Source organism: Alligator mississippiensis, chromosome 5, assembly GCF_030867095.1.
Source record: "Alligator mississippiensis isolate rAllMis1 chromosome 5, rAllMis1, whole genome shotgun sequence".
Taxonomy (NCBI): Eukaryota; Metazoa; Chordata; order Crocodylia; family Alligatoridae; genus Alligator; species Alligator mississippiensis.
Window position 1 is genome coordinate 82,556,959 of NC_081828.1, and position 16,603 is coordinate 82,573,561.

Here is a 16,603-nt window from a genome sequence, read left to right on the forward strand (position 1 = left end):
CCACCAGTGTGTTGGATAATGTGAACTATTTTGTCTAATATTAGTTTTTAAATTCCATGGGATTTGCAGCCTCCTCTTTGCTTTGTATGGAGCTGAGTGAACTGACATTGCTCATCAAAGAATAATGTTTGTTGGCTCTCAACCCATGCTGAAGCCTCTGGATAGCAGCATAGATCCAAAGAAGCTTTAGTTCTTTTCTACCATTATATCTGCAAGGTGCTATCCAGTGAAACTGTTCCAGGGGGTGAATGGCCTGTTTAAACTGCATTGTCTCTGCTTGGAAACTGAATCATCTGCAACTTGCTGTGAAAAGTTTGCCATCTTTTTTGCAGACAAAATCACTTATATTGAGCACAGCTTGGGAACTGCCAGCTTAGCTGCAGCAGAGTCAGTGTTTAGGGTTGGGGAAGCTCAGTCTTGTCTGGTTTTATGGATCAGTTGTAGTAGTTGTTGCAGAGGATGCATTTGGAGGATGTGTTTTACGTATTGTGAAGTGGACTCATGCCCACCTGGCTGGTAAAAGCCAGCTGGGGAAGGCTGGGCCTACTGCTGGCTGAGGTTGTCAGTGGCTCTTTTCAGGAGGGAAGGGTACCGGATGCTCATTCTGTGATTATCCAGCACATATGCAAGAGATTGTCTCTTGATGATTACATTGAAGGTTGCTATTGTCCTGTGCCCAGCCTCTCTTTTTTGGGGAACATCCTTCAGTGGGTGTTTCAGTAGGCAGCAGCAGGCATATTTGTATGCTATTGGATTCATGGACCCATCAGTTTGGCTTTCATCATGGATATAGCACAGACACTGTGCTTGTGGCCTTGGTTGACTATCTTAGCTTGCAGTTCTATAGGAAGAATTGTGTTCTTTTGATCTTACAAGATCTTTTAATGGCTTCTGAAACAGTAGACCATGAGGTGTTGATAACATGTTTATGTGACTTGGTGGAGAGGAAGGGGGGCATGGGACAGCTCTTAATTTGTTCCGATCTTTTCAGCAGGGAGGTCCCACAGGGTGGTGATGGGTGAGTGCTCATTGTCTCCTTGGGACCTGTTCTCCAGGGTTCCATGCTATCTATCATCCTTCCTGTTCAATATGAGGCCACTGGTTGAGATTGTGCGGAGATTTCGAGTGAGGTACCATCAGTATGTGAATGATATTCAGTTCTAGTTCTGTCTCTCTCTCATCTGACTGAGGCTGTACAATCTATCCTTATCCAGTGCCTGACTACAGTTGAGGGACTGGATATTGGTGAACCATTTAAAATTGAATCCAGAGAAAACAAGGTTGATGGCGGACTTCATGGCCTTGGGGGTGTTACATTAAGTCACACAGATTCACTGTCTTGGGGTACTCCTGAATTCTTACTGCATCTGGATCTTTATGTTGCAGTGATAATTAAGAGAGCCTTTCACCTATTCTTTCTGGTGGGAAAGCTGCAACCCTTTCTTTCAGATTTGGATCTGGCCACCATCTTCTATACTTTATTAGACTCAAAGCTAAATTACTGCAGTTTGCTCTAAGTGGGGCCTTCTTTGATGACCATTCAGAGACTGCAGCTGGTATAGAACGTGACGGCCCACCTTCTTGCGCGGGTGGATTTGCTATCAGTCCAGTGCTCCAGAGTCTGCACTGGCTGCAGATATCTTTCCAGGTACATTTCAAGGTTCTGGCTTTGACCTGTAAGCCCTTAAACAGGTGCAAATATAAAGTACATTTCAGCAAATGTGCTGAAAGCATCACTGCTCATAGCAGTCACATCTGTTATGTCCATGGGGTTGAGTTCTGATATATATATTGACAGCGTTACCTGCTTGTTCATGTTTTCCTTGTGGACCATGTAACTTGCATTTTTGATGGGTGAGTTGGCTGTGGCTGAGCTGGATATTTACTGTTGCAGATCTGGTTAGCTTCTGTGATGTTTAGCTCTATCTGTTTTGTTCAGGTGAGCAATTTGGAGAGAATTTTCCTCATTTGATGATTAGCATAGTTGTTACTACTGATGTAACAGTGAGGAGTGGAACACCTTAGCCACTGAGGGGGCAGGGGTGAGGGGCAAAAGCAGGCCAGCTACAGACATGTTCTTGGAGATAATCCTCTTTCAAGTAGGGATAAGCATTAGGGGTGTACTGACAGATTTTCTTGGCCCATACCGATAGTCAATTATTCACCAGGCATATTGGCTGATACTGATCCAATAACCGATTTACAGGAGCACAGCTGAGCAGCATGGAGAGCACCTGCAGGTAAGTCTGTGGAAGGGAATGGGCATGGGTGAGTGAAGGGGCATGGAGGAGGGAGATTGAAGCCCCCATAGTAAGGGATGGAGTGGGGCAAGGACTGGAGCTGAAGCTGGGGCGGGGGGCGCTGCCCAGCCAGGGCGGTGAATGGGACCCCAGGGCTGGGGTGGGGAAGAGGGATGGCATGGGCAGCTCTTCCAGGGGATCAGCATCCTGGCACTTAAAAATGGCAGTGGGGGCACTTGAACTAAAGCTCGTCAAATGAGCTTTAGTTCAAGCACTGCTGCCACCACTTTTAAGCTCGGTAGTGCTTTTAGGAGCAGAATCGAGTGGGGTGAGGGCGGATGTGGGCTGCCCGCTGAGGGCTTGGGGCTCTCTGCTCTGCTGCCTTTGCCCTGGGAGCTGTGCACTGGCTGTGCCATGTCCCTTCCCTGTCCAGCAGCAGGAGGGACAGCTCGCTGCCCCCACTGCTGCCGGGTGGGCAGGGCACATGCAGCTGGCTCAGGGCTCCTGGGACAAAAGGCAGCAGGGTGAACAGCCCCAAGCCCACAGTGGGCAGTCCGTCTCTGCCCCATGGCCAAATCGGCGGGGGCACATGCCCCCCATGCCTTCCTTGGGGTAAGCTCAACAGTGGGGAGCTGCCTCCCCACCTCCTTCTATGCCCCCTGGATGAGCTACCCGCAGCTCCGTCCCACTCCCTGCCCCAGCCCCAGGGTCCCATTCACTGCCCTGTCTGGGCAGTGCTCCCACCCAGCTGTGGGGGCCCCAATCTGCCCCACCATGCCCCTTCCCTCCCCCATGCCCCTTCCTCTCCACAGACTTAGCTGTAGGGTGCTGCTCTCACACTGCCTGGCTGTGCTTTTGGCCATGTGCATGCTGCAGCTGGGCATGTGCACATGCTGTCCAGGGGCCTTGATCAGAAGGCATATATATCTGTACATTATTGGTTACACCAGCCAAAAAAAGCTGATAACCAATAATGCTAATTTTCCTTTTATTGGTGCCGATCCGATATGGCACTGATATATCTGTGCACCTCTCATAAGCACCATTGTTGTTAATAATAGCTTTACTTATGTTAGGTGTTATGCTACAGCAGATCAACTGATGGCAGCAACTGGGGCAAATTCATCATGTAAGCAAAGTTTTAATTATGATTTATGTAACTGGGGCTATACCATATGACTTAGGTACCAAAGGTCAGCAGCTGCTTCCTTATTTATCGTTAGTTCATTAAGACAGGTGAAGGAATGCATAGCGAGTGACTAGGGGTGCACTGATAGAGATTTTTGGGGCCAATACCAATATTTGATTTTTAAGGAGCCGTATTGGCTGATACTGATCCAATTTCTGACATAGCGTGGTGAGCTGCCTCCAGCTGGTAAGCCCGTTGTGGTGGAAGGGGAGGGGGGCAGATCAAACATCCCCCTTGTGGTGAAGGAGGAGGCAGGGGCAGGTGCTGCCCAGCCATGGCAGGGCACAGGACAGAGGTGCAGCTTGTTGGGGGGTGGGGAGGAGCGGCTCCTGCCACGGTGCGCACCCCGGGGGGGGGGGGCTGTGCCCCCTGGATCTGGATGGGGCAAGCAGGCAGGCTGCAGCTGTGAGCTGGGCTCTTCTCATCGGGGTGCTGGGCGGGGGCTGCAACCACCCTAAATTTCGCCATAGCTCCCTCCCAGTGCCACCACCGCCACCTGCCCACCCAGTGCAGCCCTGGCTCTTCCCAGTTCAACCTCCACCTCCCCCCACGCGCAAGGAAGAGCTGGGGCTGCTCTGGGTGCGTGGCTGTGGCTGCAGTGCTGGGAGGGAGCCGCCACCCCCCCCCCCCCCAAATCCCATGCCCTGTGTAGGGGTAGGTGGGAGTTGAGCAGGGAAGAGCCAGGGCTGTGCTGTGCACGCGACGGCGCTAAGAGGGAGCTACGGTGAAATTTGGGGTGGCTGCAGCCCCCTCCATAGCCCTCACTCTGAGCCTAGCCCCGGCAAGAAAAGCCTGGCTCCAGCCCCCAGCTGCAGCCCGCCTGCTCGCCCTGCACAGATCGGGGGCACATGTCCGGCCCCCCCCCGCCCCCAGTGCCTCCTGGGGTGTGCACAGTGGTGGGAGCTGCCCTGCCCCACCCTGGCTGGGCAGCACCTGCCCCTACCCCCTCCCTCACCACGAGGGGGGCTGATCTGCCCTCCCCCTCTTCTACCACAATGGACTTACCAGCTGGAGGCAGCTCTCCATGCTGCTGGGCTGTGCTTGAGCGCTGCCTGAGTGCTGTGCTGTGGCTGTGCACACGCGCACTGGCTTTTATCAGCCAAATTATTGGCCCCATTGGACTGATTTCTGATACAGCCAATTTTCTTTATATTGGTACCGATCCAATATCGGACCGATATATCAGTGCACCTCTACCAGTGACTGCACTACTGGATAACTCATAGGCTGGACTACCTTGAGGGAAAGAATTCTTACAGAAGAGTTGTCACAGACCTGGGAGTTTAAATAATAACTGTTAATATCCGTACACAGATGAAACAACAGAATGGCACAATCCAGGGAACTTTTTTTTATTACATTTCCTAAATAGATTAGTTGTAGGTTGATTTTTCTTTTCTTCTACTGTATAATTTGCTGGTTAACTGCAAGGCTGAACAATTTTTTACTAGACATTTTAATTTTGAAATAAAATTAAAGTAGTAACTTCCTTAATTTATACAACATGGAAATGTCACTATCTGGTTACCTAAAAATAAAAATACAATCAGACCCCCAGTTACACAGTTTTGAGTTACACTGATTTACATATACGCGTTTTATATAACATGACCATGTTTCAACTTACACGATACCCTGCTTCACATTTACACTGTTTGCGGTGGAACGGTTGTTAGTTTGGAGTCTGCTTACATTACATAGTGTTAGCATCATTTGTCGTCTCCTCCAAGAATGTCCATCATTTTTGGTTACATTAACCCCTGAATATTTGTGAAAATGGCATCAAAGAAAGCCTTTGATGTTGTGCCCAAAAGAGCATGTAAGTCTATCACCCTGGCCCAGAAAATAGAAATCCTTGGTAAATTAAGAGAAGGCAATAGTGCTGCGTCAATTGCTCGCCAATACAATTGCTCGCCAATACAGCTTAAGTGAATCAACTGTGCATACTATTAGGAAAAGTGAGCAAAAAATTAGAGACTGTGTGAAAACGACAACCCTTGTGAGTTCAAGAGTGTCGTTGTTGATTAGAATTCCTCATTTAGATAAGGTTGAGAAACTCCTTAATCTTTGGATCAATGAAATGACCAATACAAAAGGAGCAGTTGTTGACAGCATGGCAATTAAGGCTAAAGCTTTGTCTCTGTATGAGCACGTAGCTGGGAGTAAAGATTTTAATAAGGCTATTAATTCCATTATTTTGTTTTTAAATATCCTTTTATTATGAAATAATGTTATCAAATCTTGGTCCCAGGTCCCTATCCTCCTATTTTCCATTAACTTAATGCCTCGAGTTACACAGTTTCGACTTACATGGTGTTTTTCAAGAACGTATCCCCCACGTAACTCAGGGTCCGACTGGATAGCTAAGGTGATAGTTGCATCAGTCTTTCTATGGGGTATATAGGAGTATCTCTTTGTCACACAGTTACAATAACCATTTTAAACAATTACAGCAACTGCGAGCCAATATGCGAGAGATGGAGAAGCTTTGTTCACGGGTCCGTCTGGAAGATATCCAAATTCTGCAAAGAATGATAAATCCCGTTAAGGAGGAAGCTTCATTTGCCATAAAAGAATTTCTACAGCTCCATTCAGAATCTGCAGAAGAACTTAAAAAGCAGTTTAATGAGCAGGAAGATACCACTGTAAAGCCTCCTCTAACTAGATCTACAACTGTAGGTGGAGGTAGTATAATTTCATTTTTATATGTATTTAATCTAGTTTGTATATGTGTGTGTATCTACATAAGTATGTATAAAAACATGTTTCCAGAGTTTTCTTACCAGATACTGTAGAAATAAATCAATGGGAATCTAGTTTACCAAAAATTATTCATATATAAGAAGACATATTTTGATGTAACTTCCATATATTACAGTTTTCTCAGTACATATGAGTACAGTATTTTAAACTGAGTTGTTACCCTACCACCAAATTTATATAGCTAGTGAATACTTTCATAAGCTACCCAAGGGAAAAAAATAGTCTGATAGATTTGGATTTTAAAATAAAAGCAAAACTAAATTATAACAGGCAGTCTTGAATATCTTAAAACAGGAGACTACCCATTGGAAGATATCTTTTGTGTAGGTTTCACGGGGGTTAAATTTCCTTTTTTCTTTGTTCTGCAGTGATGATCACCAGGGATCTGGGTTTTCCATTTTGCTCTGGAAATATGTGGATTTTTTCCTTTAACAGAGAAAAATGCAGATTTTCCCTCTTAGAGGAGAAAAACATGGGAAACCATGGGTTTCCCCTTGCAGGCTGGCAGAGTTCCTGCCCCCAATGGGCTGCCTGGGGCTAGGGTGAGTGGGACGCAGGGGGCTCCATGTGCATGTGCACATATCCATGTGCAGCTAGGCAGCTCCCACAGCTCCCTTCAGGTAAGTTTATGGGGGTGGGGAAGAGGAGAATGAGGCACAGGCAATGTGTTGGGGGGGGCAGGGCACAGGTGACATGGGGGAGCGGAGGAGCACAGGTGATGTGGCAGGGAGGCCAAGATGGGTAGGAGGGGGCTCTGTGCCTTTTGAGATTTCTGCACCCACAGCAGGACATGGGGCTGTACACAGGCCAGACTGGCTCTGGAGGAGTTGCCTCCATGGCCCAGCAGGTGGACCCGGTGCAGGAGGGAGCGCTGCACCACCATGGCCACCAAAGTGAGATGCCCCCTGCCTGCTCAGCAGCACCAAAGACACAACTCTGTACCACCATCTTGTGCCTCACCTTGTGGGCTATGGCGGCATGGCGCCTCCTCCTGCGCCACATCCTACCAGCTGGGCTATGAAGGCAGCTCTTGTCCTGTGCCCCATGGTGGGCACAGAAATCTCAGGGGGGCATGTGGCCCCCAGCCCCCTTGACACATTGCCTGTACCTCCGCCACCCCCCACCCATTGCCTGTGCCTCTCCCATGCATTGTTTATACACACACTTCCCTTTAACTCACACACTGAGGGACTGGGGGCACTGGGTCAGGAGTGAGGGGCAGTAGCAGGGCCAGGGGGCTGTGGGTTGGGAGTGTGGGGCCGTGGCAGTGCCGGGGGACTGTGACTTGGGAGTGAGGGGCACCAGCAAGGCTGTGGGTTGGGAGTGAGATGAACTGGCAGGGCCAGGGGCTGTGGGTCAGGAGTGAGGGGCACCAGGATTTTGTGGATTGGGAGTGAAGGGCACCAGCAGGGTTGAAAGGCCTGTAGGTCAGGAGTGAGGGGCACCGGCATGGGCAGGGGCAGAGCACTGGCATGTCAGAGCTTCTTAGTGCCACAAAACGGGGGCACAGCTGCAGCTGCACTGGTAAATAAAAGGGGCAGGAGGAGCTCTGATTTTCCATGATGGTAAAACCAAACTCAAATGTCAATATATATAGGTTTTTAGAATTTATTTTATTATAGCGATTGAGGCAGTGGTGGGCTTCCAAATTGCTTTAAAATTGTAAATGTCAATAACACATTGTGTTCAAATGATACCTTTATTTATATATATTTATAATATGGTGTGCCATTTTAATTGTGGAAAAATGCAGGTTTTGGGTTTGTTAATCAGAGAATTTGGGATTTTTGGTTTAATCAGAGAATTTGGGATTTTTAAACGGAGAAAACCAGGATCCCTGGTGGTCACTTACTATTTTTAATTAAATCATTATTTGTGATATTAAGAAAAAGGGGTTTTTGTATCATAAATTCTAGATGTGTGTCATTACTCGTTACTGAAGGAGTTGGCTAGGAAGAGCAGATTTAGATGCAAAGGAAGAACTATCCATTTATGTAGAATTACACCAAGGTACTTTGGTTGAAAAAGCAAGAAAAAGAGCAGGACCATTTATCTATTTCCCATTTATTTGCTTGCTGTTTTTAATGTCCCTTGCTAGTTGTAACTCATTTTATGCTTTTAGCCTTTCTGATTTATTTTTACATGCTTGTGTTATTTCTTCATATTCATTCTTTGTTCCTGGACAATTACCTTTTGATTTGGGAGTCATTAAGGTGGTCCTGAAACAGCCATATTGGTCTCTTGTTCTACTTGCTGTTGTTCCTGGGTTGAGATAGATGGCATTAAAACATCGCCAAAACCTGTTTTATTGATAGCAGCTAGCTCTTCAGCACTACTTTTCTCCTACAGATTTCTTTTCCTACAAGATCCTACTTAACAGTTTTCTTAGTTTGATGAAGGCTGGAGTTCATTGTTCTTATTCTGTTGCTTTCATTCTTTCCTTTCCTTAGAAGCATGAATTGTTGTTTTGTGAACACTTACATCCAAATTACGTTCTTCCTTCAGATTCTCAGATGGCTTATCCTGGATAGTCAGAATAAAATCTAAGATAGCTCCTGCCCTAAAAACTTACTCTGTTTCTGAAACAAAAATTGTTCCCAAGACATTCTAAGAACTCGGTGGACAGTCTGTGTCCTGCCTTGCTGATTTCTAATTGATTTCTAATTAGGCCTGGTTCTCTGGACACTTTTGGTTGCTCAGAAAAATCTCATCCCCCTCCTGATCTTGGGGCCTGCCAAAATAAAATATGAATGAAAATTACTATTTTTAAAAGATTAGGAATAATCTCTTGATCTGACTATTTTATATTTTTAAGTGAGGATTTTTTTAACTGAGGGAAAATTGCACTTAAAAATCAATAAATTGATCAGAAATATTGGGATACAAGCATAAGTATAGAAAAATATTATTGGTACTTTCCTACAAGTTGCTCAGGATTACAGAAATTGTTCATCCTATGTACAGTGAAACATACCGCCATGCAGACAACTGAATATAATTATATAGGATTTTTTAAACAGTTTGAAAGCAGCTCTTTGAGCTAACAGGGTATCTGTAATGTAATCTTTTCTTTTATGCTTGAAGCCTGTAGATTTGAAAGAAAATCTTAGTTGCTGATCTTACTCGAAGAAACTTTCTTATGCCCCAGTCTTTTAGCATGTTGCTTCCCATCTCCCAGAGAAGTAAAGGGTTTATATATTCAAATTGCACATATAGAGGCATGTCAAGGAATGATATAGCTCCTTCCCCCTTTACCATCCCCCATCTCCAGTAGGAGATTAATTTAATTGCATTATAACAAATATTAACAAAAGGTGAGACTTCTCTCAAATTTACTAAAACCTTTTAACCAGCATATTGAATTTTCCGGAGTATTAGATTTTTATCATAAGTATAATGAGGTGGAAAGCTGCTTTGTAAAGTGTATGTAGAGGTGTTTTCTATTATTGCATTTCTGAATAGATGCTGTAGGTAAGGTTGAGGAGACACTTTCATTCTTCCCCTATCACAGGTTAGAACTTGTTCAAATGTGAATATTTGAATGTAAATTTGTTAATGTAAATTTCTTATTTTTAGTTTCAGCCCTCAGGTGATTCTACTTCCTCTACTACCTCTTTTTTTTCGTTTTTGAAGTGGAGAATCATCAGAAAATAATGCAGTGGAACTTGCTTACAACTCTTGGGTGTAGAGATGTGCAAGGCTCACTGCACAACTTAAGCCCTGTGGTGGGGTAGTAATCAGGGATCCTCTTCCAGAACAGTGTCTGCAGGAGATTTTGAGGGCAGGGGGCATTGTACATAAGAGGATTTCCACTGTACATGGTTCTTCTTAGGACCCTTCTTTTATTTTGAATTGCCAAGGAAGGGTTTAATTTTAACAAATGTAGCCTTCATATTGCTGAAAAAAGAGTGACGTCATGGAATAAACTTCATGGCTTTCTCCAAATTTTTCCACATGTAATTATTTGGACATATGGTTAGTCATAGAAGGGGAAAGGAATATGTTAGGATATCTTAGAGAGACAGGTATAATATATTCATAACAGTGATATTATAGTTGTGTTCTTGAATGATTCTGAAAGAAAATTCAGAGGCAAACTTAGGGTTTTCTTAAGAGATTTTTTTTACTTCACTACTCACATATTGTTCTGCCCCTTAGCTTGACTAAACAGGTAAGGCCAAGAATTGTTAAAGTCACAGGGACTTTTTCAATTGATTATAGGTGTCCAAGATTTGGACTTTAACATGTGAAGACTATTTTGAGATCCATGGAGTAAAGATTGCTAAAGAATGGCAAAATGTTTTGAAAAATTCCCTCTTTTAATCACTTGTTAAAAAAGATAACACAAATAAGTATAATTTATTTTTGGTTTTTATCCTCTACATCAGGGGTTCCCAAACTGTGGTTCGCATACCCCTGGGGGTACACAAGACATCTCTGGGGGATATGTGGGAGAAATTGTGTAATGGTGGATTTAATTTGCATAATAATAATTGGCATTTAAGAGGATAAAATATAAAATGCAGGCAGGGGTATGTGGCAGCTGGTAAATCTGGAAGAGCGTACACAATAAGAAAAAGTTTAGGAACCTCTTCTCTACACGATAGTAGCATATAAGGAACGTGGGATACAAGAAAGAAAGAGAATTTAAGAAAATCTTACTGAATAGGCTAATGTTGATATTTGTGAGCAGTAACAACATGCTCAGCAATAGCCTTTAATACAACTTAAAGTGTTAAATTGATATCTGTTTTAGAACAGATACTTAAGGAAAGGACAATCCAGAGATATGGTGGTAAACAAAATATATGATAAAACACCATATGGTTTTATCCAAGGAAGATAGTGTAAAACCAACTCAATATCTTTCTGTGATAGGATAACTGACTTCTTAGACAAGGGCAATACAGTGGGTCTGATCTGGCTAGATTTAAGCAAAGCTTGAAGTTAGTAGCAAATCTGGAGAAGATGGGAGAAATCCTATAATTATGAGATGGCTAAGGAATTGACTGAAAGGGAGAATACAGTCTAATAACTCTCCTTTTGAAATACTTCATTGTAGAGAGACTACTTGTGGTGTTTGTCAGGCCCCTGACAGACATCAGTGAAAAGGTGCAATAGGATCTGATGTAGGATTCCAACACTCACGCTTCCTAGATGTACAATGTGGGATCCTGCATTAGATCCCATTACACCATATTGCTGGTGCACGGGGAGCAAAATACCGGACATCATTAAGAAGGGAATTGAAAACAAAACAGAAAGCATCATGCCACAATACAAATTCACAGTGCACTCACATCTTGAATACAGTGTGCAGTTCTGGTGTTCACATCTCAAATAGGATGTAGTACAGGAGCAGGCAAAATATGGTCTGTGAGCCGGATCTGGCCCACCAGGCCATTCTATCCGGCCCATGGGGCACCTACAAAGTTTAGAAAATTAATATTTATCTGCTCCAGGCTCCCTGTCAAAGATGACAGGAGCCAGGAGCAGTAGGACCTAGGGGAAGCCGGCAGGAGTCAGCAGAAAGGCCAGCGTGGCCAGGACCTACCCCTAGTCCCCTCCCCCCCATGCCCCTCCCCCAAAGTGTCTGCCTGCAGCAGTTTTCCCTATACACAGCTGCTCCAGCACCACATGGTCCCCAGCTGCATTGCTGGACCATGGGAGCAGGGGCGTGCTGGTACCCCAGGGCCAGGAGGCAGGTGGGGGGAGGGAGAGAGAGAGAGAGAGCAATGAGGCAAGCATACAGTGTGTGTGTAGTGAGGCAAGCACACTGTGTGTGTGTATATGTGTGTGTGTGTGTGTTTGTAGGGTGAGTCTCACAAGCACCCCCCACCATACGCATGCACCCATACCCCCCTCGCACTACCATACACGCAAAGCCCCACACCCCCTCACGCAGCCCAGCCACCCTCCTCCCACACTCCCCTCACAAACCCCATACCCACCCACACCCCACATATCCAGACACATCCACATGCTCCCTCACCCCATATCTACCCCCCACAAACCCCTCCACACACACCCACACCCTCCCCCACATCCCCACACCGCCCACAAACCTATACCCATCCCCAGGTCCCCCACCCCCCCACAGTTTACAAGATTAAGTCTTCATTTTAAGCTATTGTGTGATCACTTCTGTCCACTACACAAACACAAGTAAATCAGGACAAAAAGATTTTTAAAAATCAAATTAATGAAAGTTGTAGAATGTAGATGCTTGATTTTTAGAATATAATTTGATATTTTTCTGGTTCTGAGATGGCAAAACCCCTTGCTGAAAGGAGTACTTCCGGAGGCAAGGGGAGGGACTTCTGGTGGCAAAGGTTGGGGGTTAGGGGGTGGGACTTCCAGTCCCAAGATGGCAACCAAGGAGTGAGGCACCTGTCAAGGGGCAGGGCTACCTATGAGGCCCTCGATAGCTTACCAAAACTTGGTAAGCAGCCCTCTGCCCAAAATAATTGCCCACCCCGATGTAGTAGTATTAGGAAAGGTACAGAGAAGGGTAGCCGAGATGATCAGGGATATGAAGCAAGTGCCATACCAAGAGAGACAAAAGGTTAGGATGTTTCTGTTTGGAAAGGAGAAGGCTGAGAGGGGATATGATGGAGGTCTATTAAGATCATGAAGGTTGTGGACAAAGTGGATAGGGAACTTTTATTTACCAAATCCCAGAATACTAGATCTGGGGGGCACCCACTGAAATTAGGAGACAAGTTTAAAACTAACAAGAGAAAGTACTTTTTATGCAGAAGCATAGATAACTTGTGGAACTCACTACAATTTAAGGTTGTAAAGGCAGATAATATAGCCAGGTCCAAAAAAGGACCAGACAATGGATGAGACAATCCATTAATAGCTATTCAATGGAATAGTTGGGGATGTTTCCCATTTCTAAACCAATGATGGTGGATGTCACTGAAGGTGTAACGGGATAGGTCACTCTACATATTCCCTGTTCATATGCTCTCTCTCTAAGCATTGACTACTTCTACTGTTAGAGACAGGACACTGGACCAGATGGACCATTGGTTTGATGGAGTATTGGAGTTAGTGTGTTTCTAAGAACTAGATGTGCGTCTGTGAAACTTAGATGTGACTCAAAGCTGGGCATATTGTAACTGTGGAGGAGCACTAGAAGAATAAGAAAACCTTGTGGAGTGAAGAAATAGAAATAGTCTATGTTTTAACTGTATGAAGTACAAAGTCAGGTACTTACGGACTCCTGACAAGAAGACTGGTTAATGGAGCAAGAGAGGAAGCCACCAATGTTTTGCAAGTGTGAAAAAGTGCAGTGCAGTTCTGAGGGTTGTTAGTGGGGTATTTCAAGTAGAGATGAATATCAGTACCACAGTACAAGGTGTTGGTAAGACCCTGTTTAAAATGTTGTATTTAGTTCTGTTCACTTGTGTTCAAGAAAGTTGAATTTAAACTAGAACAGGACCAAAGAGGAGGATTCAGGGAATGGAGAACATATCTTAAGAGAAGAGATTCAAAGAGCTTGGATTGTTTAGCTTAAAAAAGTAAGGCGAATAGAGTGTATGTTTATCTTTTCTAGATACATTTATAGGGCAAACAGGAAGGTACTAGAAGAGCTGTTGTAATTGAAGAAGAGTACTAGCACATGCTCAAAGTAATTCAAATTGGTCATGAACAAATTTAGACTGGAAACTGGAAGGTGGCTTCTACTGGTCAGAGCAATGGAGAATGGGCTTCCAAACACACCACGAGCAGGGGACATTGCTTTAGGATGGAGCTTGTCAAGTTTGTGGAAGGATTAGGGTGATAGGCATGTTCTTGGAGCAGTAATCAGCATATGTAATATCATAGATGATGTGTAAGTGTTGACAGTGGGGGGCACAACTCTGTGCCATCACTACTGCCCCTGCTCCTGCTGGGCACTAGCTCTGGCAGGCTCCAGCCCCATGCCCCGCTGTCAGCATAGAAATCATGCTGCTGCTGCACCCGCTGCTGCCACGCCCTGGCTCTGGCCAGGCTGCAGCCCCGCATCCTACCATTGGCACAAAAATGTGGGGGGCATATGCCATCCATATACTCCCCCACCTAGTTTCATAGTTGGTAGGGTCGGAAGGGACCTGAGCAGATCATCAAGTCCGACCCCCTGCCATGGGCAGGAAAGAATGCTGGGGTCAGACGACTCCGGCTAGGTGATTATCTAGCCCCCTTTTGAAGACCCCCAGGGTAGGAGCGAGCACCACTTCCCTTGGAAGTTGGTTCCAGATCCTGGCCACCCTGACTGTAAAGTAGTGCCTCCTGATATCTACTCTCAGTCAATTTATGGCCGTTATTCCTTGTTACTCCCAACAGTGCTTGGGGGAACAGGGACTCTCCCATTGCCTGCTGGTCCCCCTTGGCCAGTTTATAGATGGCCACCTGATCCCATCTCAGCCTTCTCTTGCGGAGGCTGAACAGGTTCAGGTCCCATAGCCTCCGCTCGTAGGGTCTGCCCTGCTGCCCCTGATCATGCGAGTGGCCCTCCTCTGGACCTTCTCCATGTTGTCCACAATCCTCCTGAAGTGCAGCGCCCAGAACTGGATGCAGTACTCCAACTGTGGCCTGACCAATGTTGCATAGATCACCTCCTTGGACCTGCTCGTGATTCATCTGTGAATGACAAGGTGCGGTTAGCCTTCCTGACCACATCCTCATATTGTTGGCCCACGTTCATCTTGGAATCAGTAATGACTCCAAGATCCTTTTCTGCCTCTGTGCTGACGAGAAGGGAGTTCCCCAGTCTGTAGGTATGCTGCTGGTTCTTCCTCCTCAGGTGCATATCGCTTATATGTAGTATTTGGATCCAAGTATTTAGAACCCCTGTGATTGGGCTGAAAGCAAACTCGGGTTCTTTCTGGGAGGAAAATTCTTTATTTTGCTTCCTCTGAAGCATTGGCTATTTGGCTGGAATCCACTGGTACTCCTTCTGCTACTTATGAATTTGATTGGAGGGGCTTGCTTAATATGCTCAAGGGCATCAGATTTAGGTTAAGGGAGGATTTTTTCCTCCTAGGCTGGCAAGGACTATGCTTTTTTGTTTTGCTTTGGGATTTTTGTTTGTTTGTTTTCTTAGCTATATTGTGCCTTCCTTTGTAGTGCAAGACATGTTTCTCTTCCTAGCATGTATTAATAGAATACATTTCTTGTCATTACTGTGTCAGTGTGTTGTTAGCGCCCTTGCCCCCCCTGCTCCTTACCTATGGCGTGTTGTAGGATTCAGGTTTTTTTCTGCTTTATTTAATGGTGTAATTTGTGGCTTTGTTGTGTAAGAGCTGTCAGAGTAGATGGTCTTGTGGACTTTTTAGACAACTATTTACCTGCAAATACATGGGACTGGACCCAATGGCCCAAGTTGTTCCTTTCAGTACTCCAGTTGCCTGGCTTGAATTAATTCAAACTTGAGCAACATTTGAGATGAAAGACTGCCAATTTTATTCAGTCTATTCTTTACTTTAAGTCATGCATTCATTGAAATTATCATGGTTTTCCCTTAGAACCTTTTTATAACATAGAAGCTGTGGGAAATTCCCAGAGTTTTATCCAGATCCATTCTCCACTCCCTGAAATTCCTCAGGATGAAAATGCTGCTGAATCATGGGAAACGTTAGAAGAGGTATGTTGGAATTAATGTATTGCCACTTTATTTTCTCTTTCTTTTAGTAAATTTATACTAAATAGCATTTTCTTTTATATTTGTAGGACTTGATTGAACTCAACCAGCTAGTAACTGACTTTTCTCTGCTAGTCCACGTAAGTGTTTAAATCTTATATAAAGAATAGGGGAATGGGAGTTTCACAGGACTGATAAAGGTTATAGGGGAGATTTTTATTACCAAGGTAAAAGCAGATTAAGTGGGTACCGTTTGATGGTGCTTCAGTGGCCTAACATGAAATAAGGTACTACAATCCAGTTTTTAGGGTTTAGAAGTTGGTATCTATCATGCGTGCCATTGCCATTTTGCCTTTTTTAGCATCTTCAGGAAAGTGGGAATGAATAGAGTCAGAACAGTCCCATTCCTTTTCCCTCGCATCCTCCCTCCCTCCAAAGCCATCAGGGATGAAGCACTCAGGTAAGGCTAAGAGGGAAGAGTGGAGTATTGCCATCAGTAGAAGTGACCCAAATTGAAGTATTAGAGGAGGTTGTCTAGGAAATTGATTAACTTAAACAATAGCATATCATCAGGCCTGGATGGTATTCACCAAGAATCTTGGAGGAGCAGAATCCTCGAAATGCAGATCTACCAACTTCAGTGTTTAGCCTGTTACTAAATATAGCCTCTGTACAGAGTAAGTGTAAATACACTTGCTGAGTAGGTATAAATACCTTCCTTTAAATGGAGGAAGGTAAACAGTGGGGTCCCAAGAGTCTGTCCTGGGGCTTGTGCCATTT

General features: G+C 44.8%; 1 protein-coding gene across 4 annotated transcripts in view; it reads left to right on the top strand.

Moving 5' to 3' along the window:
- Positions 1–16,603, top strand: part of STX17 (syntaxin 17) — a 74,253-nt gene that overhangs the window by 47,550 nt on the left and 10,100 nt on the right. For all 4 annotated transcript variants that reach the window (XM_059728553.1, XM_006260383.4, XM_006260382.4 and 1 more), the window contains 3 exons: positions 5,883–6,114; positions 15,708–15,826; positions 15,913–15,963. In XM_059728553.1, coding sequence (XP_059584536.1) covers positions 5,883–6,114; positions 15,708–15,826; positions 15,913–15,963 — 402 coding nt within the window. The remainder of the gene's footprint in view (positions 1–5,882; positions 6,115–15,707; positions 15,827–15,912; positions 15,964–16,603) is intronic.